The sequence below is a fragment of the Delphinapterus leucas genome, chromosome 4 (assembly GCF_059928025.1).
Source record: "Delphinapterus leucas isolate spDelLeu-1000000601 "Yukka" chromosome 4, BTC_Dleu_Yukka2, whole genome shotgun sequence".
Taxonomy (NCBI): domain Eukaryota; kingdom Metazoa; phylum Chordata; class Mammalia; order Artiodactyla; family Monodontidae; genus Delphinapterus; species Delphinapterus leucas.
This window is the reverse complement of record NC_143132.1, coordinates 116,575,673-116,600,483: the sequence shown is the minus strand read 5'-3', so window position 1 is coordinate 116,600,483 and position 24,811 is coordinate 116,575,673. Positions and strand designations below refer to the sequence as shown.

At 34.9% G+C, this 24,811-nt stretch overlaps 2 protein-coding genes across 8 annotated transcripts in view; one reads left to right on the top strand and one right to left on the bottom strand.

The window, feature by feature from the left end:
* Window positions 1–24,811, top strand: part of ARHGEF26 (Rho guanine nucleotide exchange factor 26) — a 279,113-nt gene that overhangs the window by 162,927 nt on the left and 91,375 nt on the right. For 4 of the 6 annotated variants that reach the window (XM_089910973.1, XM_089910972.1, XM_089910978.1 and 1 more), the window contains exon 15: window positions 1–24,811. This exon is cut by the window's left edge. The exons of the other annotated variants lie outside the window; for them this stretch is intronic. The gene's annotated coding sequence lies outside the window, so the exon portion shown is untranslated. 6 annotated transcript variants of the gene reach the window in all.
* Window positions 1–24,811, bottom strand: part of DHX36 (DEAH-box helicase 36) — a 51,277-nt gene that overhangs the window by 4,745 nt on the left and 21,721 nt on the right. For both annotated transcript variants that reach the window (XR_002645882.3, XM_022582809.3), the window contains exons 9-23: window positions 24,729–24,810; window positions 20,757–20,897; window positions 20,372–20,474; window positions 19,903–19,990; window positions 17,100–17,155; window positions 15,517–15,581; window positions 14,651–14,794; window positions 12,291–12,408; window positions 11,190–11,288; window positions 6,447–6,620; window positions 6,212–6,298; window positions 5,190–5,273; window positions 2,928–3,027; window positions 2,745–2,835; window positions 1–92 (exon numbers count right to left, since the gene is read on the bottom strand). The exon at window positions 1–92 is cut by the window's left edge and continues 29 nt beyond it. Coding sequence is in view for 1 of the 2 variants with exons in the window: in XM_022582809.3 (XP_022438517.2) it covers window positions 1–92; window positions 2,745–2,835; window positions 2,928–3,027; window positions 5,190–5,273; window positions 6,212–6,298; window positions 6,447–6,620; window positions 11,190–11,288; window positions 12,291–12,408; window positions 14,651–14,794; window positions 15,517–15,581; window positions 17,100–17,155; window positions 19,903–19,990; window positions 20,372–20,474; window positions 20,757–20,897; window positions 24,729–24,810 (1,524 nt within the window). In the remaining variant the exon portion in view is untranslated. The remainder of the gene's footprint in view (window positions 93–2,744; window positions 2,836–2,927; window positions 3,028–5,189; window positions 5,274–6,211; window positions 6,299–6,446; window positions 6,621–11,189; window positions 11,289–12,290; window positions 12,409–14,650; window positions 14,795–15,516; window positions 15,582–17,099; window positions 17,156–19,902; window positions 19,991–20,371; window positions 20,475–20,756; window positions 20,898–24,728; window position 24,811) is intronic.

The window sequence follows — 24,811 nt, the reverse complement described above, 5'->3', positions numbered from 1 at the left end:
TAAGCCAGTTGTAATGAAACTCTGTTTGCTCCACATTAACGGATTTGGGATGAATAGCAACTAGTCCATCAGTTTTTGTGTAAACTTTCACCCTTTAAAAAAGTTAAAATGTAGTTTAAAAACAAAACAAAACAAAACTCTGGAGGATTCCAAACTAATCCCAGAATCAAAACAAACTCCACAGATGAGTTCAATTTATTTCTGCAATATAAATTTCCAAATTTTTGTTTTAATAAGACATGGAAAAATAATTGGCTAAATAAGAGTACTCTAAATCATACAACAAATCCTTTTCTTATAGGTATAATTACTCAACATATTAGAAAGATGACAAAATATTCCCTAATTATGTTAGTATATATACTATACCAGTAAAGTACAAAAAATGAAATACCTGATATAATTCTAAGTGAATCAGACCAAGAGAATAGTCTGTACATTTTACTGTAAATCATGCTACTGATAAACAGCCGTCAATTTACAGAATAACTCTGTGAAATGATCTAAAATTTAAAATGAAGAATTTTGTTTAAAAGGGAGTTAGCTAAAACTGGTTTTTAAAAACCTATTCTAAAATATGTTTTAAATGGTCTCACATTCACTGAACTCTCCCCACCCTTCAAAACAGGAATACTTGGAATAAATGTACACAGCTCTAGTTCAATCTCTCCATTTTTACGGGTCCTTCCTTTGATAGTCACAAAAATTTCACCTCAATTTGTAGGAGTCTTTAATTAATATTATTCAACAGGGAGATGTCTGATAGTTTATATAGTCAGTGGTAATTACAGAATAAAGCTGATAATCCATTAATCCTTCCTCTTTGTTTTTAAAAGTATCTTTTTCATGGTTCTAGGAATCCATAATATGTCTACCAAAATCTGAATCACAGTCATGAGCCATTATTCAGAATAAAATGAGCAACTGCTTTTCCTCACCGCACAGTCAATTTAACCAATGCCATCCTGCAACCCTACATCACCAGAACAGCAGGGTTTGGCAAACTTTTTCTATACAGGACCAGAGAGAAAATATTTTATGCTTTGCGGACCTTCTGTCACAACTACTCAACTCTGCTAGTGCAGGTGGAAAGCAGGCACAAACAACATGTGAACAAACAGGCACAGCTGTGTTCCAACAAAAACTTAAACTCTTAGCCAGTATGCCAAAATGTGCTGACTAGACCAAAACAAAGCATAAACCCAAAGAGAACTACCTTTCTTTCATAAAGCCTTCCCAGGATGGCAGAGGGATATATAAAATGTTTGTATTTCAAGGAGTCTCTCTGTTAAGCTACCTGTAAGTTTAGGGATAGATATGAAGAAGAATTTGACAAAGTACTGATGTCCAAAAAGTACTCAGATCACTTAAAATGTGGATAATCCAACTACAGTGATTAAAATTCATGTTACCCATAATCTTCCACGTGAGAATAGGGTTTCTCAACATCAGCATTCTTGACATATTGAATTTTCTGTTGTGGGGGACTGTCTTGTGCATTATGGAATGCCTAATAGCATCCCTGACCTCTATGTACTAGATGCTAGTAGTACATACTCCTCCACTTATAACAACCACAGATGTCTGCAGACATTGTCAAATGTCCCCAGGGAGGCAAAATCACCCAGGTTGAGAACCACTACACTGCTGCACTCTAGGCTATCTTTGAGGTCTATATTTTTTCATGTTTACAGAACATCCAACTTTTTCATCTAACATCAGTTCAAATATTTTATGTCAATATTCAGTGATGTTTTATACGCCTAACAGAAATGCCATATAATATGGTCTTATAAAACCATAATTTCCCCACTGCTACTAGACATCTATGTTGTTTATAATATACCTGTCAAAAAACATTTGGAATTACTTCCTTAGAAAATATTAAATTCAAATATTCACTTATGAATCCACGGGGCCAGTGACTATTTTAATGACTGCTGATACATAATTCTAATCTAAATTGTCTTCCAAAAGGGTGGCACCAATTCACATACCACTAGCCATTTGTGACTTCCAGTTTCTCTTTTTTCCTCACTGGAATGAATTCTTTTACTGGGCAAAAATATGCCTTATTTGTTGTCTCCAATTACAACTAAGGCTGACTCTATTTGTACATACATTTAAAGTTATACTTTATTTCTCAAAACAGTAAAATCACCACACTTTTATTCAAAGAGCTCAAGTAGAAAATTACTTGTTTTAAAAGAGAGGAAAAGGGCTTCCCTGGTGGTGCAGTGGTTGAGAGTCCGCCTGCCGATGCAGGGGACACAGGTTCGTGCCCCGGTCTGGGAAGATCCCACATGCCGTGGAGCAGCTGGGCCCGTGAGCCATGGCCGCTGAGCCTGCGCGTCCAGAGCCTGTGCTCCGCGGCGGGAGGGGCCGCAGCGGTGAGAGGCCCGCGTACCGCCAAAAAAAAAAAAAAAAAGAGGAAAAAAATCCTGAAACAAAATTTACTCTAAACAAGGTATAGCTGGCTTACTGTTCTCGTATTTACATTGATATTATATTTCACTAACATTCTTTGTGAAAAATGGGTGATGAAGCAGCAGACTCCAGGGATGTGCTATGAGGGAAAGTGATGCCCATGGTAAACAGTCTGCCTTCTCTTCAATGACCAAAAGTAACAAGAATATGGCCCTATTATGAGTAAGAACAAATGTACAATATAAGCCCTGTTGCAGTAGAGGATTTCGAAAGTTTGAGAGAACTACAAATAATTCATAATAATCTTCAATGCTTACATTTTTCTTTTTTTACCCAAATTTAGTCGGATTTTAGCAACTTTGGGATATAAACCAGCACAGATGACAGCTTTAATTATCTTCTCATTATCTATTGGGGGTGGGAAGGTAGAGAAAAAAAAGTAAAATACGGATACAACTGACAACAGCAGCAAGTTATTTACACTGTACTTTCTGCTTTACCTGAATTTATATTAGATTTTGGATCTTTAGGATTTCTACTGCTTACAAATCCAGCTCCAAGAAGATGCTCAGCAAACTGCCCTTTCATGTTATGCAGCATCTAGGGAGCAATGGTAACAAACAGAACTAGAATACCTTTCACACAAATTGATAGGGGTTATAAAGCATGTACTCATAAATAAATTTAGCTTTGAGCTTTCCCTGCTTTATGAAACACTTTTGCAAAAATGTGATGTTTTGGAGCAGGGTTGGTAAACTACAAAATTTATAAAAACCTGTTTTTGTCAATAAAGTTTTACTGGAACAAAACAACACCCATTCATCAACACACTATCTTTGGTTGCTTTTGCATTATAATGGCAGAGGTGAGCAGTTGCAAGAGAAACCATATGGATTGTAAGCCAAAAATATTTATTGTCCAATCTTAAGGCTTGCCTGCTGTAGGGAATAACAACCGACGTTTAAGGATTACTTCAGTTTACAAAAAGGCTCATAATTTTCAAAATTGCTCTCTACCCCATATTTTGAAAAAACAAAACAAAACAGGAAAGCATAGAGAAAATAACCAACATCCATATATGTACTACTGAAAATTAACTACTGTTACATCCTGGCACAAAAGCTTAAGGCCTGTTTTCTTGTGTTTATTTATAGGAAAAATCACTCTTTGGGTAAAAATGATACGTGACTCATTACAAAAAGCATTCAAGTAGTATAGCAAAGTACAAAAGAAGACTACCCTAATCTCAATACTGTCAGAAATACCATTAACTAGGTAAATATTGCAGACACTTACTATGCATTTATACGGACAGAAGAATTAGACAAAAATGCTATCCTAACAACGGGATAACGTAAATATAGAAGCTGTTTTTACAAAAGCATTCAAATTAATTTTAGTTCAATTTAAGGAAGTTAAAAAGAAATGAAACTGAACTAGATGAACCTTACATTCTTATAATCATAAGAGATATTTAATAAAGGATCCTTGTGAGCTTAAAGTAAGAGATTATGAGACATAAAATTGTCACATTTAAGTATATATCCCTTTTATGAATTATGTGACTTTAGTTTCCCCACCTACATTCTCTTATAACTGACTCTCTAGGTCATCTCCTGGTTTCTATCACCATTATTTTATATTGTTCAGGATAATAACCTTTATTCTGTATCCATAATTCCCAATACTGTTTTGCATTTTTCCATATTTAATTTCAGTATCTACCACCAGCTGACTTAGCATGTACTCTCCATTCCTGAATTCTTTCTGATTCACTTCTTAATAGGCAGCATTTCACTGTCAGTAAATATTTCAAGATCAACTCATGGGTGTAGTATTTCAAGTGCTTTCTTGAATGCCTGTCATTTTTCTTTATACTTGAATTAGTATCTTGACTGGATATAATATTTTCAAAAAACACTTGGTTGGATTCAACCATCTTTTTTCATACTGTACTTCACTTCATTTTTTCCACTTAAGGGAAATGTTCTTACAATATATCTCTAAATACATATTCAATTACTCTTAAATTTTCTATGTAGAGACACCTATTACCTTTTTTACCATTGGCTGTAGTATCTTTCAGAGTTATTACCCTTCTTTTCATTCTGTTAATGTTTGGGCACTTTTGATTAAATATTCTAGATTCTGGATTCTTTTACTCCCGTAGATTTGTTAAATCTATGCCACAAAGATGGAGTGTACATGTAATGCGGGAAGGTGAGGATATTTCTACTCCCACTGGCTTGAGATCACTTCTCCAGTTCAGTGCAGAGGAAGTCTGATGTGCATCTGCCCTGTTAATTGTTCACTTTCTTCTATTTCACAAATGCCTCCTGTCCAGTGTTTTCTCACTACACTAAGTCAGTTGAAGATAAAAATACCTACCCAAAAGTTAAAGATACTCGCTCTGAGATTTTAAAACAGATTTTAGGAGTATTAGTGAAAATTTTCAGGATGAATCATCAAAATGGTGCAGGAACAGTAATCGAGCCTCTCTGTATTTTCCTGCTAAACTCTGGGCTCATTTTTTTTCTTAGCCATTAGTTTTTTGTTTATTATGCTATACACCTTTTTTGTTTTGTTGCAGTTGATTTAATAAAGATTCCTTTTATGATTCTGTATAATGATTCAACTTCATAAGACAAACTCACACAAAAGTTAAGCAAAAACTTAACTTTTTGCTACAGAATTGACTACACAAAATACATATAAGTCCCTAACCTAACATATGAGAAGCACTTCAAAACATTCACCATTACCTGCAGTGTGTTTGAAGACAGAAAATATTCCCAGCAATAGTCTTTTTCATATCTGAAACCACGTTGTCTAGCTTCTTCCCAGCCCTATGAAGAAAAGTATTGATATTGTTCCCCAAAGCAAAGACTGCTTACCAGTTTGTCTTTATTTTGGTAATAATTTTACTTTCTACTGATATTTCATTTTCTTGTAAAAAATTCAAAGAATTTCCAAATTAACAAACTAAAAAAACATAAACTCCCCATGATCCTAGTTGTTAAGAGATAACCAAAACTGAATTTGCAGACCTTTCTTTACACAAAAAAGAGCAAGTTATATAGTAACATACTGTGCATTTTACATAAAATAGCATTCTGTACATGATTGTATTAGTCAAAATGAGCACTCTGTTGAACAAATTTCAATGCTATTATATATTTTCAACTTCAAAAATATATTGTTTTACTTTGCTTTAAGCTAGAGAAGGAGGGAAGATGGGAAAAAAGAAAATACTGAATGAGCTCAAAAGGAAAAAAATACAAACTTTCCCATAATAGGTAGTACAAAACTGAGACTAGAACTACAGTAAAAAGATGCTGTCTCTATACACCAAATTACATTTAAATGTTGCAAAGATGGATGATAAATGTTTATCCTCAGATAAGCTTGTCTATAAGAGAAAAAGTCTCTTTATCCTGAGTAGTGTACATGACTATCATGCTCTATCAAAAATGTTAAATCTGAATACATGCATAGTTTATTAATGAACAAAAAGGGATCTTCTGTCATAAATGTCAGTAAGACAAAGATACAAAAGAATAATAGCAAATAAAATTTTAAAATAAATTGTTCACTTGTTCTATTGTTATCAAAACACAAAAATAGACTTTTTTCCAAAAGGGTAAATGTAATGAGTTATCACAAAATTGAAAAATGATGTACAATTTTTTTCCAAATGTTCACCTAATTTTAGGCATTCTCACTTAGCAGTTTATTCCTGATAACTATAATACAGATTTTAAACATTTAAATATATTCCTTTTACCTCAAATGCATTCACAACTGTCAGGTGATCACTTTTAGTATCCTTTGCCAATTCCTTTCTTCTTGCATCTGCGACCTTTTCTTTTCCCTTAAAACAGATGAAGGCAACTTAAATTGCTCTGATAGTATATAACAGAGAATGGCATTCTAATAAAAAGCCAATGAAAAATCTATCTAAGAAAACAACTACCCTGTGTATCTAAAAATACCTGGGCTTTTACTTGTATCTTTCTTACCAGTGGAATCACAAAGGGATCTCTGAAGCTAAGACTAGCAGCAATGGTGAGCACCGGGTCGAGGCAACAGAACAGAGCTCCAAAAAGAATCATTTTTCCAATGTGTGGCTCAACTGGTAATCGTGCTAAGTGGACTCCAAGAGGTGTCAATTCTTCTTGTTTATCCAAAGCGTTCTGTAAAGTAAGAGTTTATGTTTAAAACACATTGTAAGCACCACATTTTAGTTTGCTTAAGAAAAAATAATAGGCCACTCTTAAGTCCAAATGCCCTAATATTGTTCAGCTTTAGTTCTCTTCATCAAAACATAAGTTTGCAACATAAGTTTTGAGGTCAGCAAAGGTTAGAAACTTACTTAAACAGAAACAACTTGGCTTTACTATAAATGGTGGAAGAGAAATGAGAGAAATAACACACCAGTAAGTCTTCAAATAAAATCACCCAGTAAAGTACAAGAGTTGTAGAAGAAATGAGACACTATTACATATTTGGAATATAGAATGCATAGCCCCTAGATTCTAGTACTTTAGGAGACATGAGACAGGAGAGCAAGAGATAAAATATTTATCTAGAACCCCCCACAACGGGGTGACTTCTGCTCTGATTACCTAGGTAATTTGATCCAATCATCCTACTGAGCACAGATGGAAAAGCTGCTTGAAGACTGAGGAGTTACAAAAGAATTGCAAAAATCACAAGTCCAGGATTAGGGGAGGGACAGAAGTCCAAGGAAGTGAACCCAACATTGGGGCATCTTTTCCCAGAAGAAGCAACATAAATCCTCTCTGGAAGAAATTACCATCACCCCAAGCTCCAAGTTTTTATCTACAAAGACCTCTGTAAATACAATGTCTAGTACACATTCAAAATAACAAGATTTGAACAACAACAAAAATAATAAAAAATATAACTCAATTGCCCCCCCCCCACTGGCAACCAACCACTAGTTTGTTATAGGGGTGGGAGAGTGGGAGGTACAAACTATTGGGTGTAGAACAGACTACGAGGATGTACTGTACAACATGGGGAATATAGCCAATATTTTGTAATACCTGTAAATGGAGTGTAACCTTTAAAAACTGTATAAAAATGTAAAAATTTAAATTAAAAAACAGAACAAAAATAACTCAAATGTCTCATTAGACAAAGATCTCTACTAAACATTTATGGACGAAATAACCTCAATCTTATAAAAACTCTTTCAGAGAATAGGAAAAGAACAAAACAAAACCTCTCCACTTGTTTTCTGAACCTAGCATAATCTTGGTACCAACTTGACAAGGGACATCTGGAGAAAGGGAAACTAAATAATCTTACGCATGAGAAACTCAAAATAATGGCATACTGAATCTCAGCAAGATAGGTTTGTTTCTGGAATGAAAGTTGGTTTAACAATTGAAAAATCAATGTAATTCAATATATTACAAATTTAACATAAAAAAACAGCATAATTGTATAATCTCATTAGAGGCAGAAAAGGTATTTGATAAAATCCATTATCCATGCATGATAAAAATCTCTTAGTAAATTAAGAATAGAAACTTCCTTAATTTGATAGTTTCCACCAAAAATCTTCAAAAAACATGCTCAACGAATTTTTGACAGGTTTTCCTTTGAGAATAAGAACATAAGAGTGCACACTATCATAACACTTCTGCTCAACATTGTACTAAGGATCCTGGATGACAGCTGGAAAGGAATAAATAAAATTGCAATTATTTATAGATGTGACTGTGTACTCAAAAATCTACATATAGTTATCAGAGTAAGTGGGTTTCATAGCATTGATGAATGCAAGGTCAACATTCAAAACCAATTTGATTTCTGTATATCAGACTCACAAGAAAATGAAAAATTTTGAAGTTTGAATATAATCCAGAAATACTACAAACCAGATATAAATCTTTTAAAAAGTTCTATAATACACAGAAAACGCTGAAACACCAAGAGATTAAATAACTAAATCAATGGGACAGATCATGTTCTTGTTTGGTAAGACTCAATATTATAATTAAGGCAGTGTGACACCAGCTCAAGATAGAAATATACACCAATAGAATAAAGGAGAGCCTACAAACAGACAAATATCCATAGACACCTGATCTATGACTATGGCTGCAGAACAAAGAGGAAAAGGATGAACTTTTCTATAAATGGTTTCGGTCAACTCCTCTACATATCTAAAAACTTTGATTATTACCTCACCTACACACACACACACACACACACACACACAGATCCATTGCAGATGGATTATATAGCTAAGTGTGAAAAAGAAAACAAAGTTAAAACAATATATCGTCATGACTCCAGGGTAGAGAAAAACTAAAGGACAAAAAGCAGTAACAATAAAGAAAAAGACTGATACATTTGACCACATTAAAATTAGGAATTTCAGTTTATCAAACCACTATTAAAAAGTGAAAAGGTAAAAATACAGACATGTGCAATACACAGCTGACAAAAGGCTCAGATCAAGAGCACACAAAAAGTATATAATGACCTCCTACAATGTAATAGAAAAACAGGCATCAATAATTTATAAATGAGACTATCCAAATGGGCAATAAGCATAAAAAGCTGCCTACAAATTCAACAGCAGTCATGGTAATGCAAACTAAAGCCACAAAACTACTACATACCTATCAACATGCTTAGAATAAAAGACTACAGGTTGGTGATGCTATAGAGCTGAGAATGTTCACCTACCACTGACACTGGTAGGAGTGTAAGTAGTTTGACAACTTTGGGAAATGGTGGGCATTACCTACCAAAGTTAATCATACACATACGTTATAACTCAGTGAATTCACTCAAGTGTACACCCATGAGAAATACTTAAACACGTGCACCAAGAAACAATAAATATTGAATAACAGTCATACCAGCACTATATGTAACTGCCTCAAATTGGAAATAACAAAAATGCCTTTCAGTAGTCATATAATAAAATATGGTAAAGAAATGAAAATGAATGAACTATAGCTGAAAGCAATAATGCACATGAATCTCACAATGTTTCAGTGAAAGAATCCAGAACCCCATTCCCCCTTGCAAAAAAAAAAAAAAAAAAAAAAAAAAAAAACACATCCTGTGTGAGTTCATGTAAAGTTCGCAAAAGGCCAAGTTAAACCGAGCTCTTTAAAGATGTATACTGGTATGGTAAAACCATCAAGAAAAACAAGCAAGAGATTACCATTAAAGTCATGATAGAGGTTATTTTTGAGCCTGAGAGTAGAATAATTGGGCGAGGGTAGGAAGTTGGTTTTTAGGATACTGGAAATGTTCTTAACTTCTTGACATGAATAAAAATAAGAGTGCTCACTTTGTGATAAACCATTAAGCTGGACATTTTTGTTTTACTCTTTTACCCTGGATGGGCATGCCGTATTGCACAATAAGAAGTTTTTTTCAAAATGTAGGCTTTAGACCCTACTGTTGGCAAGGATTTTCCAAGCCTTTTCACAATTTCGTTGCCTACAAATGGCTAAGTAAAGACTGGTTCTTAAATTCAGTTGGGAGAGGAAGTCATCCCACTCTGGCTTCAGACTCCAGCCGCCCTCTGGTTGTCTGTCTCTACCACAAATAATACGTTGATTCTCTGATCACCCCGTAGCCCTCTACTGCTGTTCTATTCGATAAAAGTCTGGGGGGGAAGAGAGGTCAGGAGTAAAACTGCACTGCTCCCTAAAATACCAGTAACCTCACTAAATCTAATCCAAATTCCAACAAAGATGGTCAGATAAGTTACAATGCTTTTCATTTAAACAACTTAATACTCACATTAAGAGCTTATTTTTACATGGACCAAATCTCAAATTTATCTACATGGATGGGCACAAATAAAATTGAAATACGTAAAATACATCTTCAGCATCCTCTGGCCCAGTACTAACCAACAGAACTTGCAGCACTGACAGAAATGTCTATTTCTGCACTGATTATGTGGTAGCCACTAGCCATATGTGCCTACTGAACATCTAAAATGTGCAAGTGTGACCAAGATATTGAATTTGTAATTTAATTCAAAATTTAAATTTAAACAGTCACCTGTGGCTAGTGGCTACTGTGTTGGAATGCACAGCTCTATTCTTTCTCTCCACTTTGGGTATTAACTCACCCACTAATTCTCTCCAGTCCTGTGCCGCTTCTCAACATGGTCTCATGAAGGGATGGCTACCAACTAAGTGGTCACTTGACTAAGACACTGAAACTAGTTCCTCAAAACACTGACTTCATAAAAGAATCTAAGGAAAAAAGCTGTAAGAATAAAATGATAGGTAGGGGGATAGGATATTTTGGAGAAAAGCCACCTGCTAGTATTCCTTCAAAAATAGAAGAGCTGCCTTTATAAAATGTTCATACTGTTATTAAGTTACCTGGATTTGACAAAAGCTCTAAAAACATTATGGTAATCAGAAAGAGTAGAATAAAGCAACCAAATTCATTTCTGGAATACAAATGAAGAGGACCAGTAATTGAAAGATTTCAAAATTTTATGTAATTTGAAATCAGGCCTATAATGAAAAAACTTGTGTGGAAAGAGCCCAGTATAAGAAAACTCACAAAGGTATCATTTTATAACTTTCTAATTTATATTTCATATTCCAAGCTGAATAGCCAAAAAGTGAATCAATCTGGCACTGCACATTCATTGGCCTACCTTGCCATAATGAAAGTAAATTTTATAATTAGCTGGCTTACTTAACACTCTAAGTTAGAATTGTTTTAAAAATCAAACTTACCAGTTCCATCAGGTGTTTTATGGAAAGTAACACTGCTTCATTTGATGGTGGATCCATTAGCCTACTCAGAAAGTAAGCAATTCCACCTAGCCTTAAAATCTGGGGAGAGACAAATATAATTAAACATATATCATATATTGACATAACAGTTTAATCCTGCCTGTGTCACTGACTCAAAATAAAGCATCAAACCTATACACGATTTTCAAGTTAGTTATTTTACCAGAATAAGTAAAAATTATATTTGTGATTTTATAAAAAACATGTTTAAAGGCCAACATACTACTTTCTAACACCCACCAACTCTATTAATGAGAAAAGTAGCTGGTTAAAATCTCAACAAACAAGTTGATTACCAATTACCTACAAAATAAGGCAGCTAATTTTATCAAAATACATTAAGATGCTGAAAAAATGGTAAGTAGTCTATAATGAGGGATCTTAAGACATAACAACAGTAGCTAACAATTACTGGACACTTACTATGTGCCAGGCACTGTTCTAAGAATTTTATATGAAGTTAATTTAAATAACTTGCCCAATATAACAGAACCAGCTTGCCACAGGATGATTTGGGATTCAAGCCCAGGTAGTCTGGCTCCAGAGCAGTATGTAATTTAAAACTGTTTAGTCAATATCTGATCAAAACTTTAAAAAATATAATTTACAGTTGACCTTTTTTGAACTGCATGGGTCCACTTACACACAGATTTTTTTTCAATAAATATAGTACTTGCATTTTTATTTTACAGATTTTTAAATTAACTAAGCGTGGGGAAAGGTTTGTGTTCAATCAGAGGTCACAATATGTAGGATCAAAAGAACTAGGGTTTAAGTCCTGATTCTACCCAAACTGTTTCAACTAACCACCCTTGGGTGAGTCATTTATCAATTCCTTTGTTTTTGAGGCAGAAAAGGCGGCAAGTGGATTTTCGGCAACCCTAATCCCCACGCTCTTCAAGGATCAACCGTACTGACACAAAGAGAAAAACAAATGCATGGTAAAAATTCTTTCTGGCAGATTAGTATACTACTTTCCTCTATAAAAGATGCTGAAAACTAGAACCCTATTTACTTTCTTAACTCTCCCAGCTAATTTACCTTTATTTGTAAACAAAGTTCTTCCAAAGGCGTTCTCAAAATTTCTGGCAGTTGATAGTCATCTAGAAGGCTTGCTCTAAGACCATTATACAGATGATAGCAATGACCAGGTTGAACTCTTTAAAAAAAAAAAAGGAGCGGGGGGTGTATTATCAGTGACTTTTTAGAACTCCAGAGAAAAGGCTAGGCAGGGGAAGTAGTCAATATTTCTTTCAAGCCACACCATAACTAATTTACTTACTATTTCATTTTTATTAATCACATATTCCTTCTCCCCACCTGTTTTGAATAAGCTTAAATCCATTAACCCTAAGTCCTAGTTCTAAAAGATACAGGATTGCCTCCCCCTACCAATAATTTGGTTCCCTGTTTCTATCTTACAGATTCCAGACTTCCATTCACAATAACAGCAGTATACGTAGGTTAATCTCTTCGGGCCTTGTGAGCAAGGTATTATGTTAACCTGTCTATATTATTTTAAAAGCTTTTAGGTATGTGCTATTTATTGAGTTCTCAGAGGCATGTTGGAAACGGTTATTGTTTGCACCTAGTGACCTTAATGATACTATTCTTTGTACAATGTTAAGGACAGATATGAAGAGGTTAATGAATTCATTCATCTTCAAGCAGAATAAAATATTTCTGTAGGCGCTTGCTGTTAAAGGAGGGGGAGGCCCTTTCCTATAGGAATAAATTAATTCTAAAAATCTTAGCTATTTCTGTCATGAGTCTACAAAGACCCATTATCTAGTATATTACATGTCTGCAGAAACTAAAAGTAAGAGGGTCTCCACTGAGGACCACGTAGTTAATATAGTTTGCTCTGGCCTTCAACATAATTATCAATCTAATTAGCTTTGCTAAAGGAATTTATATCTAGAGAGCCCACAAGGGACTATTTTCCATTTGAATTAAACACCGTGTGTGTATATATACATATATACGTATAACCGAAATCAGTTTGCTGTACACCAGAAAATAACACACCACTGTAAACCAACTATACTTCAATTAGGAAAAAATCCCACTGTAATTCCACAGTTAACCTTCACCAGGATAATGGTGATGAAGAATTAGATAAAATGTAATACTTCATTTACTCTATTTCCATAACTGTTCTCATGGATCAAATCTAAGGCCTAGTGTGCCTAGTGTGTTTACTATTCATTTATAAAAGTGTGCCAAAACCCATTCACCACAGTGAATACTTTTTGAATCAGTATCCAGTAATGACAGGTCTGCATGGGAAAACTCTAATCCTGCTAGGTCCCCAATCAAGGTATGCCCTGGTTAACTGATTAGAAGGTACACTTCGTGAATTAAGCCGTGACTATGCTCAACAGCACCAAATGCATAATCTAATAAACTACCTGGAAGTCAAGTTATACTGGGATAATCAGCAAAGATCATAGCAAGTGAGTCAGAGCTTTAAAGATATAGTACAAACTTAAAGGACTGATAAAATGGTCTGTAAAATTTTTTTTCAACTCTCCTTTCCTTACTTAAGGCAGTATTTGAAGATTAATAGGAATCTTTTTATTCTACGTGTAAGAGGCAAAATAAAAACTCTCTTCTAAAACTCCAGACGTGATTCTACTACTCATATGAGTAAGAGTGTAAAAATACTGTGAAGTATGCCTTACAATAAATAATAAGTGCAATTATTTGTGTTAAAGGCAAATCTTTTCTCCTACCATTAAAACAGAGATATTTCTATTTCTTCTGTTATCACCACATCAGTGGGGAAAAGGTATTTTCCCTGTGCTTTCATTGGTAACTGATAGTGAAAACCCAGCACAGCTGTGAAGTATACTCATGAGTAGCCCAGACTGTGGAGCCAGACTGCCTGGCTTCAAATCCTGGCTCTGCTACTTACAAAACTGTGTGACTTTGGATAGATGACTTAATTTCTTTGTACCTTAATTTCTTTACCCTTAAAATAGAGATAATAACCTACACTTCATAGCACTGTGGTAAGGATTAAGCAAGTTAATGCATATAAAGTATCTATGAGATGATCTGACATTCAAATATTATTAATAGCTATCATTATTAGTAATATATGCTTTTTAAAAAGAAACACAATTATAAGTAATATAGCTAATAACATAAAGATATTAATTTTAATTAAGCAGACTGAGGAATGAGAGGTAGAAATATCATAAAATAGAAAACTTGGCAGGATAGTTTTTCCAAAGCAACTATGATTAAAACAACTTTCCCATTTAAAAACGTGCTGCAGTTAGTTTTAAAAAATATGAAAGGTAACTGTCCTAAATAAATATTTTTAAATGCCACCAACACATTTTGCTACACAAAATTTTTTTTTTTTAAGGCTTCATTCAAAGGTCCCATCTTACCTTCCAGCTCGACCTTTCCTTTGTTTAGCATTAGCTTTACTAACCCACTCAGCAGACATTGTACTGATGTTGTTCTGTGTGTCAAAGTGTGTCTCCTTTATTTTTCCTCCATCTATTACATAAACTACATCATCTATGGTAATGCTGTTTAGAAAATAAATATATAAAAAATGTTAAAAACACATGAAAAATACATTAACCGATAACAGGCCTACAAACAGGGATTTTAAAGCATTTTTTATTAAATCAATTTGATTTTTAGCAGTTCTGGATTTTCACCACTCCTCCCAGTTACCAACATAAGGGGAATCAAGCACCAAATACAGGCAGCATCAGCAGCTTCAGTGGCAGCACACAGGGCCAATCTTACAGATCATGTGCTAAATTCTTATTTGCCTACAGCCGAACTTCACAACTTGCCTGAGGACTTTTGTACCTAGCTTTATGAGCCCTCCAGTTCCATGATTTAATATCAGTTTCCACAGAACAATCTGTTCCAGCGACCATACTGGTATAATAGTACCTCCAAGGGAATACAATATATTTTAAATGCTGTATATAACTAATTACCAAACTACCAAACAATTCTACTCCCAACCAGAAAAACTGACCTCAGTCCCCATGCTTCTTTAGGAAAGCGTTAAAACAACCACTTAACAGGCTATTTCTAAAGAGGCTAGAACATTAGTATACGCTGAAAAAAACCCCACGAAACCTATGTTCACTACCATAACTAAATTAAAATAGCTTTACTTTTAAGAAATTACAAAGTATTTTGTAGAAGAAAAAGATTAAAGTATGTTAATAATTTATGGGGCTCAAAACTAACGTAATCATCAGTAGTTGGTAATTAAAACAATTTTTACCTAGTCTCTGCAATGTTGGTAGCAATTACTATTTTCCGAACACCAGGAGGGGTTCTTTTAAATACCTGTAAGAATAAGTACATCAAAATCCCAAAAGTAAACTAATTTCTGATACATCATTCTTGCAAATAGAGGAATTACTTCAGGTACTGTTCATTTTTAGCAATTCTGTGTTCACTGACATATGCATCTAATATTTATAGATATATTTATACAGTATACATCATCTTCAATACCAGAGAATTCTTTTGGTAAACCAAACTGAATCTCCCACAGATGTCAGAACCTTACCACAAACAAGATTTCAAATGAAATGTGATAATTTAAATATAGAGATAATTTGAATTTATAGATATTTAAGTAGTATATAAATTACTAATAATATTTAAATATAATTTAAAATTTGTTTTTTAACAAATGCTGGAGAGTATAAACGTCTTATTGTACAGTCAAACTTTTAAGGAAGAGGGACAGAAGTTTAAAGAATTACGAATTACCCAAGAGTATAAAGGTAAGATCACCAACCAACCAGGCAGACGCCCAATCATCAGAATGAATGTCAGCTGGCTGTGCCACCGTATACTAGCTTTTTGACTGGATTTTTAAAAAAAATCCCCTTCACATAGCGAATCCCACAATGTCATGATGGCAAGTACCACCTTGGGTGAAAAGCAAAAAAATGCATAAAACTTATCCCCTCGTTTATAAAAATGATAATCAATAAAGAAAATGTTGTTTGCCAGTCTAGTCACATATTCTCTAAGAAAGGAATAAATAATTTATGGTGAGGGTGTCAGAGATGGCAGTACCTCCACACTGGATACAATTTTGTCCAATCTTTGGAATCAAAAGTTCTCTTTCTTTCCTCTTCTCTTCCCTCAGGTATGCACTCTGTATCTAATCCAGCTGGCTGAGCCTTACTCAGGACTAAGGTACCAGCAGAAAGGATATTAAAAAGCTCTCAATAAAAAATGTCATGATATTTTCTTACAAAGAGTGGAAAAATGGATCCATCTCATTCTACCAGGTTTCTTACAAAGAGTGGAAAAATGGATCCATCTCATTCTACCAGGAACTGCAAACAATAGAAAATCACCTTGCCTTTGAGAAAGCAGTGTTCATTCTAATTAGAGAAATCCCTGCATCTGACACAGCCAAAACATCCAAAACCATAATAATACATTATTGAAATCTCATGCCTGCAAATGTATTAATTCTGTTAAATCAAAATTTCAAATATCAAGCTGTACATGTCAAATATTAATTTCTAGGTTGAGTTATTTTTATTGGTATTCACATACCTTTTTCTTTTATTCAGGAAACCCAAACAAGTTCTTGGTAAAACCAATCTTTAAACGTTTCCCTAATGCTGACAAAACTAATTTGATTTGTGGATTAGCCTCTCTTATTCAACTTTTTGTGCAATCATTCCCTAAAGACTTATTTGCAAAGGTCCTCAAAGAAGTATTTTTTTATATGGATTACTATTTGAAAATGTGCATTAAAAAATAAAAGAAAATAAAACCTACAATAAGCAGTCCTTAAAGCCTGCTGCAGTTTGAAAGATAAATTTAACAACATACCTGTGTCTGGTTAACTGTAGGCATCAGTGAATGTAAGGGTATAATAAGAAACCTGTCTGAAAATTAAAAAGAAAATTAAACTTTAAGACAAATACTTGCAGAAAAGCTCCATCAAAAAAATATGGAACAGGGACTTCCCTGGTGGCGCAGTGGTTAAGAATCCGCCTGCCAATGCAGGGGACATGGGTTTGAGCCCTGGTCCGGGAAGATCCCACATGCCGTGGAGCAACTAAGCCCGTGCACCACAACTACTGAGCCTGCGCTCTAGAGCCTGTGAGCCACAACTACTGAAGCCTGCGCACCTAGAGCCTGTGTTCTGCAACAAGAGAAGCCACCGCAACGAGAAGCCCGCATACCGCAAGGAAGAGTAGCCCCTGCTCTCCGCAACTAGAGAAAGCCCACGCGCAACACGAAGACCCAACGCAGCGAATAAATAAATTTATTAAAATATATATATATATGGAACAATGAATTCAGATGCTAAGCCACCTGATAATCAGACCAACTTTATTCTTTTTATGTTCTTGTTAATATTTTTTTAATTCTAAATTCCTAAAGAATGCTTAAAAAAGTTGGAAGCTCTCTTTTCAAATTATACTAAAAAAATCATTAACTCCATTCCCACCACTAACTGAAGACCAAAGGTTTTGCTTAATATGGATGAATATGTTTGTAGACTTTGGGTAATCCTCCTTTAATCATACAAAGAATATTTAAATTTTTAAAGCAAATTACTTACTAAATTTCCATGTCCTACTTAAAAATAATTGAATAGCACTGGTTAAATGTAATACATTCCAAAAGTGACCCATATTAAAAAAAAAATTGTTAGGAATATAAGAAGTTTTAACTTTCAAAATGAAGTTGCTCAAGCCCATTCATGATTATTAGCCAATAAACAGAAAGTCTGATGTAATACGGTAATGGGAAGGAGAGAATGTTAAGGAAGCAAGGGTAAATTTCAGTTAGATATAGTTACCAAAGTGCAACCTGACTTACATCTCCAGCAAGAGTGCCCAAATGACCCCTAGATAGCTGTATTTCCCCCAGATAAAGAACTGTTGTTATTCAAAGAAGACATGGTGCTCCCCCATAGACTCTCTATGACCCCTCTGAACTTAAAAAGCAGTAAAATGCTGTCAAACAATTGTTACTGCTAAAAAAGAATGCTCTTAATTACTTGTCTCTGTGACACGATATGAAATACATCAACTCTAAATACTTAACTCGAATTGAACCAAGCCTTCAGATATAACTTCCAGTTTGCAAGGGAACAGAGGTAAGAGAGGATCAAATGAAATGATACCGTAAAGATTCAGACAGTTCCAGAATGTTGCAGACCTAGTCTTTTCCACTATGGGTAAAGTAAGGAGAGGATGGGAGTGATGTTCTAGAACTACAGTAAACAATCTATCAGTTTGACTTTTTCTATAGTCTGAGCAAGCTAGCTGTGAAAGACACTTTAGGGGAAAAAAACGGGAAAATCTGATTATAGACGATTATCAGATGATGTTAAAGATTAGGTATGTTAAATTTTTGAAAGATTTCCTTTAAAAGAAATTAAGCTGGTGGTGGGAGTATAAATTAATACCTCCATCCTTGAGAATAATTCAATTAGAAAGTTAATCAAGTCAATTATAATAATGTATGTTACACCCTTTCCCCACTCCCCCCAAAATGATCTTCCCTGCATTCTTCTAGAAAAATATATACACACCCATACTTTTTAAAACGAAAAGTAGATCATACAATAGTGTTTATGATGGGGGAAGGAGAGGCCAAAATTGGAAGGTTCAGCCAAAAAAGTCCAATTGTTTAAAAAAATAATTCGGTTGTTTAGTTCAATCACGGCTATACTTTTTCTATAGAGAAAGATTATCAATGACAAGGAGAAGAGAAAGCAGTATTTCATTAGAGAGGACTCATGGTGATCAGATAAAAATATTTTTCTGGCTAGAGAATAATTCTAATTATAAATAATTTTAAATTATTAATAATTACAAATAATTTTAATTATAGAGAATCCTTGAGGGCATTACCATGATGGGATTTAACAAAGAATAAAAAATATTTTAGCCAATAAAATTAGATGAAAATATTTTTTAGTGTTCTGTAAAAATAAAATGTATCAAAAGCACTTCAACAGAGTAAGGTTAGGAAGTATATTCAGAACTATAAAATACTAAATAGAATTTGCTTTGCTAAAGTTAATGACGACTCCTGAAAAAGCTTTAACTGAATTTCATAGGAGAAAAATGTTCCCATGCATTTCTCTAAGATGTAAGAGGTTATATCTCTAAAAACATGCTTTTGTTAAAGAATCAGAATCACCTAAGGACTTTTTTTTTTTTTAATTCAGATGTTCAGGTCACATTATAATATTTTGGGATGTGGGTATCTGCATTTTAAAGAAGTGCCATGGGTGACTCTGCTGTATAGGCAGCTGAGAAATAGTGGACTAACGGATAAATTCAAACTTCTTTTCTGCCCAACTAAATGCAGAAGTGAGTGAAAAACTTCAAAGCCAACATCTTAACTTTATGAACTCAATTTTATTAGGCAAATTTAGGAAGAGAGGAAAAATAGTCTCACCATAACACTAAATAAGGAACTTCACTACATACCTACCATCTTCATCACTGACGTAGAACTTCCAAGAAAAAAAAAAAAAAGAAAAAAGATCCAACTTTTGAAAAAACCAACCTGGATTAAGACCACCAAGCTCAAATGAAAGAAAATAACCAGGCTACATATGATTCAAGTACCACTCTTGGAATTACAATAAAATGCATTTCTATAATACCTGATTTAAACATCACTTGTGACATCAAGAGATCATGTAAAGTGCTGATATTGTCCCAACCTGGTAGAAAGACCAATATTGCACCATCCTATATGGAGGAGAAAGAACCATTACAAAGGATCACATAACAAAATACACTAAGTACAATTCTGTGCACAATTAAGTCTTCATTAAAATTATACTAGCTCAAGATAACTTTAGTTACCAATTATAACTAAAGAACATAAGTTCACTTTTTAAAAATAGGATTTATAATCCAGACATTTCACTTGTTTATAGTCTTTTCTTCAAACAGGTCAAATGCCTAAATCTTTGGTATTATGAAATTCCTATTTCTGGTGTCAAAAGCCATTCCTTCCATAGGTTATTATTTTTTTTATAGCATTTAAGAAAATTTTTTTTCATGGCCTTGATACAAAAATAAAATTGAAATTATATTTCAATTTTGAAACTTAAAAACAAAACTAACCTCTTCTTCCAAAACAATGTATCGAATAAGGGCAGCAATCAAATTCAGATCAACTTTATCATCATCCATCATTCCTATAACATCTATAGTGCTTGGAGAATACCTATCAAAGTCAAATAGAAAGCCATGAAATACTTGATAGTTTCCTGAAGTTTAACTTGCTATAAAATCTTATAATTAACTCAATCTGCAAATGGGAAAACATAATCAATAAATAGGAAAGAATTACTGGGATTATGATAGTGTTTACAAGTCAAATCAGTACAGTATTCAGCTAGAATGAGACTTGCAATGCTATCCTTAAATGCGTACGAAATCAAGACAATTCTGCTTTTTGTTTTAGTCATTTAGCCACCGTGTTCACTTTCAAACAAAACAGACTTACCTTTTGCGCAATTCCCTTACATAACCTGGCCAGCGTTCTTTATAGATTGCTTCTTTTTCTTCTTTTTCTTGTCTATTTACATGCCCTTGCATGAAACCCCTCTTAAACTGGGATCTGTGTTCTTTTTGTTCTGGAACATATCTAAAATAAAAACATTCTTAAATAGCTTCACTTTTTTGAAACTCTGATTTTAGCTAATATTCAATATCTCTATTTTACATTTAGGATTTTAAAAAGAAACTTTAAAGAACATCTTCACTATCCTTTCTAGTGAATGCTAGTTAAACATAAATTTACTGCCAAGTATTAACATATAAAATGACATTTTAGATAAAAATCATTCTTCTCTATCAAAGTATATAAACTTCTAGATCATCTTCAGCAATAAAAATTTAAAAATAACTAGAGTAACTTCCATCTTTAAGTTTGAATTTGCTTTTAAATCAAAAGTTAACATTAACGTAAGTCTAAAATAAGTTAATGATTGCCTAGAAGACTCAGATTTTGAATATAGGAGGTTTCCAAACCTGAGTGCACATAAGAATCCCCTGGGGAGTTTGTAAAACAGACTCCTAAATCCTATATTGTGATTTGGATTCAGTAGGTCTGGCTGGGGTCTGCTAATCCAGGAATTTTAATTAGTGCCCCAGGAGATTCAGACAGTGTAGAGATCTACAGACCCATGCTTGAGAACTACTTAGTTCTGCTCAGTCTCACAGACATAGTAACAGCAGAGCGAGAATCAGCATTCCAATCTCTTACGTGTCAGTCCAGTGCTATGCTTTAATTCCACCATGCTGCAGTGACTGCTAAAAACAGAGGGCACATCTGCCCAAGAATGTCACCTACCATAAGTGGGTTCTCAGAGGCATGGGAGTAGAGAGGGACAAAGAAAAATGAACCTACACTTTAACCCCAAAGCCCCTCAGAGTTCACCTGGAGGAGAGCATCTAGATGGAATGGGGGATTTGGAGCATGGGCTTCGTGGGTCAGACAGAATGGGACTGATGTCCTTGCTCTGCCATTGACTAGCTGTGTGACCTTGGGCAAGGTATAAACCTCTGGTCTTTAGTTTCCTTATTTGAGAGACTAATACTCTTTTAACAGTATTGTATGAGAATTAAAAAAAAAAAAAAGTGATAAAACACAGTGCCTGACACATAGCAGACACCCCAAAAGTATTAATCAATCCCCTTCCCTATTCAGTACCTGTGACCCAGGATTCCCCTAAGTCTTCGATACATATAGAGGCACCAACGTGAGGTAGGACAACCTGAGACAGAGATTAGTCTAATCAGCAGGATGGACCCACAGTTGGCTCCCTTCCCAGCAATTCCAAAAACCGAGGTAACCTTTAACCCCCCTCCCCAAGAACCCAATCACAACCCTCTGTAACACCTCACCTACTTTCTTCCCTACTTCCCTGTAGTGCAGCTCTTCTTCTGGGAAAGGAACAGCTGGGGGCCTCTGCTGAAAACCTCTATCCAATGACCACCCTACTTCACCTCCCCTCTTAGGCTGGCTAAAGAATGACAAGTGCACAGATACCACCCTTTTGCTTCAAGAGACTCCCCTTCGCTACCATTCCTTGTACATTCCCTGCCTTATGGGGACCTTAAGAAAGCAATCCATCTTTATGTAATTTTAGATTACTGATCCCTGGAACTTTGTTTTTATTGTCAAGCTGTTGCCTATTATCATCTTAGAAAACAACTGGTAAATGTGCTATGGTAGGAAATGGGACACATGGTAGAAAGTGGAATTGAGGGAGAGCATAAAAATGTATAAGCATTGATGATAAAACCAGAGCATGGAAAACCAACATACACTTTCACTTTTATATGTTCCTCCCTGACATACACACCTCCCTCTTTGCTACACTGATTTCACTACTTTCCTGACTTATCCAGCCTATCCCTGCTTTATAAACTCATTTCCAATATACTCTCACTTCCCCAGAACAGGTCAATCACACCTTAGAGTAATAGCTTGTATGTCTCCCTATCTAGATATAAGTTCTGAGGGTGTGTAATGAGTCTTTCATTTGTTTTATGCTCAGATCTTAGTGCACAGTGCAAGCCATAAAGTTTAAAAAATATCTGTTAAATAAAGTCCACTCAAAAGCTGACTTTTCTCCATGTGAAATATGCAGCAGGATCTTTGTTCTCACCTTCCCACTATCACTTCCTAATTTTCTCCTTTAACAAGTAAGCTGTGGAATCTTGAAAAAAAAATCTCAGCACAAATGTTTCTACATCTGTCCATATATTTTTCAGATGTTTACTACAGGCCAGGCACTATGCTATGCACTAGTCACAAAGATGAACAGGACAAAATCCTCGACCTTGAAAATTTGAAATCTAGTGCAAGAGGCAAATATAAAAAGATACATTACATGGCAATAAGTGTTACAAGAGATATGATAGAAGTGCTCTGGGAGTCTTGTTGAGAAGGTAACTCACTCTGTGAGAGGCATCAGAGAAGGCTTAATGGGCAATGAAGCTGGAATTTGTTCTTACGTAACAGTTTATAGATGAAAAGATGAAGAAGGTGGCAAACGTAGCTCTAAAAGGAGGAAATAGCACGTAACAAAGCATAAAGTCATGAAAGGGCACAAGATGGCAGACTAGAGAATAGTGCATTTAGGATGCGCAGACCATGGGATGCATGAGGCTAGAAAGAGAGGACAGGGCCAGACTGTAAAAGAGCCTTGGGGTGACAGGCTAAGGAACTGGAACGTGATCCTACGGGGCTGTGCTTTCCCAGCCCTTCCTCATCAAGGAATACTAACATAATTTTGTACGGCTCCTCGAGAAGCCTTCTAGCAGCTAATGACCAGTGCTGAGGGGATCAATAACTTGGGCCTACCAGCTGAGGAGCTCTGCTACAGGCCATGACACACCAATAAAGGTTCCTCAATCAGTTTTCAAAAAGAAATCTCAAGGAGCATGCCCTGGGGGAGAAAGCTCACATGACCAGATTTGTTTGGAAAATAGATGGCAGCAGTTGTAAGAGTGAAGACCACAGTGCCAAGAGAGGAACTATTATATTAACACAGGAGAGATAATAAGGACCTTAAGTAGAAGAAATAAAAATGAGAAGGTATGTTCAAGGAGAAAGCTCTCAGGGTTTTTGAGGGGCAGAGTGGGATGGCATATAGAATGACTTAGAGTAGTTTGGTTACTGAGCATGTAAAGCAGTTAACATATCCTGGTATATAACTGCTTGATAAACACCAGCTCTTTTGATTTACAGCTTAGACAACTGGGTGGAGGATAATAGGAGTAACCATTATAATAAGGCATACTAAGCAACACAGACTGCTTTAATTTTCTGGTGGAAGCATGGCGGGAATCAAATATAAGATCATGATTTTTGTTTGAAAAATGTGGGGTTCAAGAAATCTGTGGTACTGCAATGCTGTTGAGTATAGAGTTAGATAACAAGTTTAGAATTCAGGAAGAGCTTCAGTTCTGAAGCTGTAGTTCTGCAAGCTACTGGAAAATAGTTCTGAAAATTTGGAACTATGGTCATGGAAAAAAGATTTAACAGTGAAATAAAAGGCTGAGAAAAGTATAAGTGAGAACTCTAGGGGGAAATCATATTTAAAGGGTGGGGAATAGAAGCCAGCAAAAGAGAATGAATACCAGGTAGGAGAACCAGAAGAGAGGTTCAGCGCTAAAGACAGAGGTTCCCAAACTTTACTGCCCAGGGGTCCTTAAACAACACTGACACTTGGCTACCAGCCTAGACTCTGTAATATAATTACGGTATGAAGTGTGAATGTGGGTTTTAAAAAGCTCCAGGTCATTTTAATGTGCAACCAAGTTTGGGAATCCCTGATTTAAGGAAAAACAATGTTTTAGAGATGAGTTCGAAACAGTTTTAAGGGTGAGTTTCTGAGACTAAAGTTTGACAAAATGGTGACATGTTAGTATTTTTAATCTCTTTTAGTTCCTAATATTTACTTACCTTGTTTTTTCAATTATATCTTCCAAAAGATACTCCACAACCGGAAAAGTAAAACCAGGTATATGTATCATTGGACAGTTACC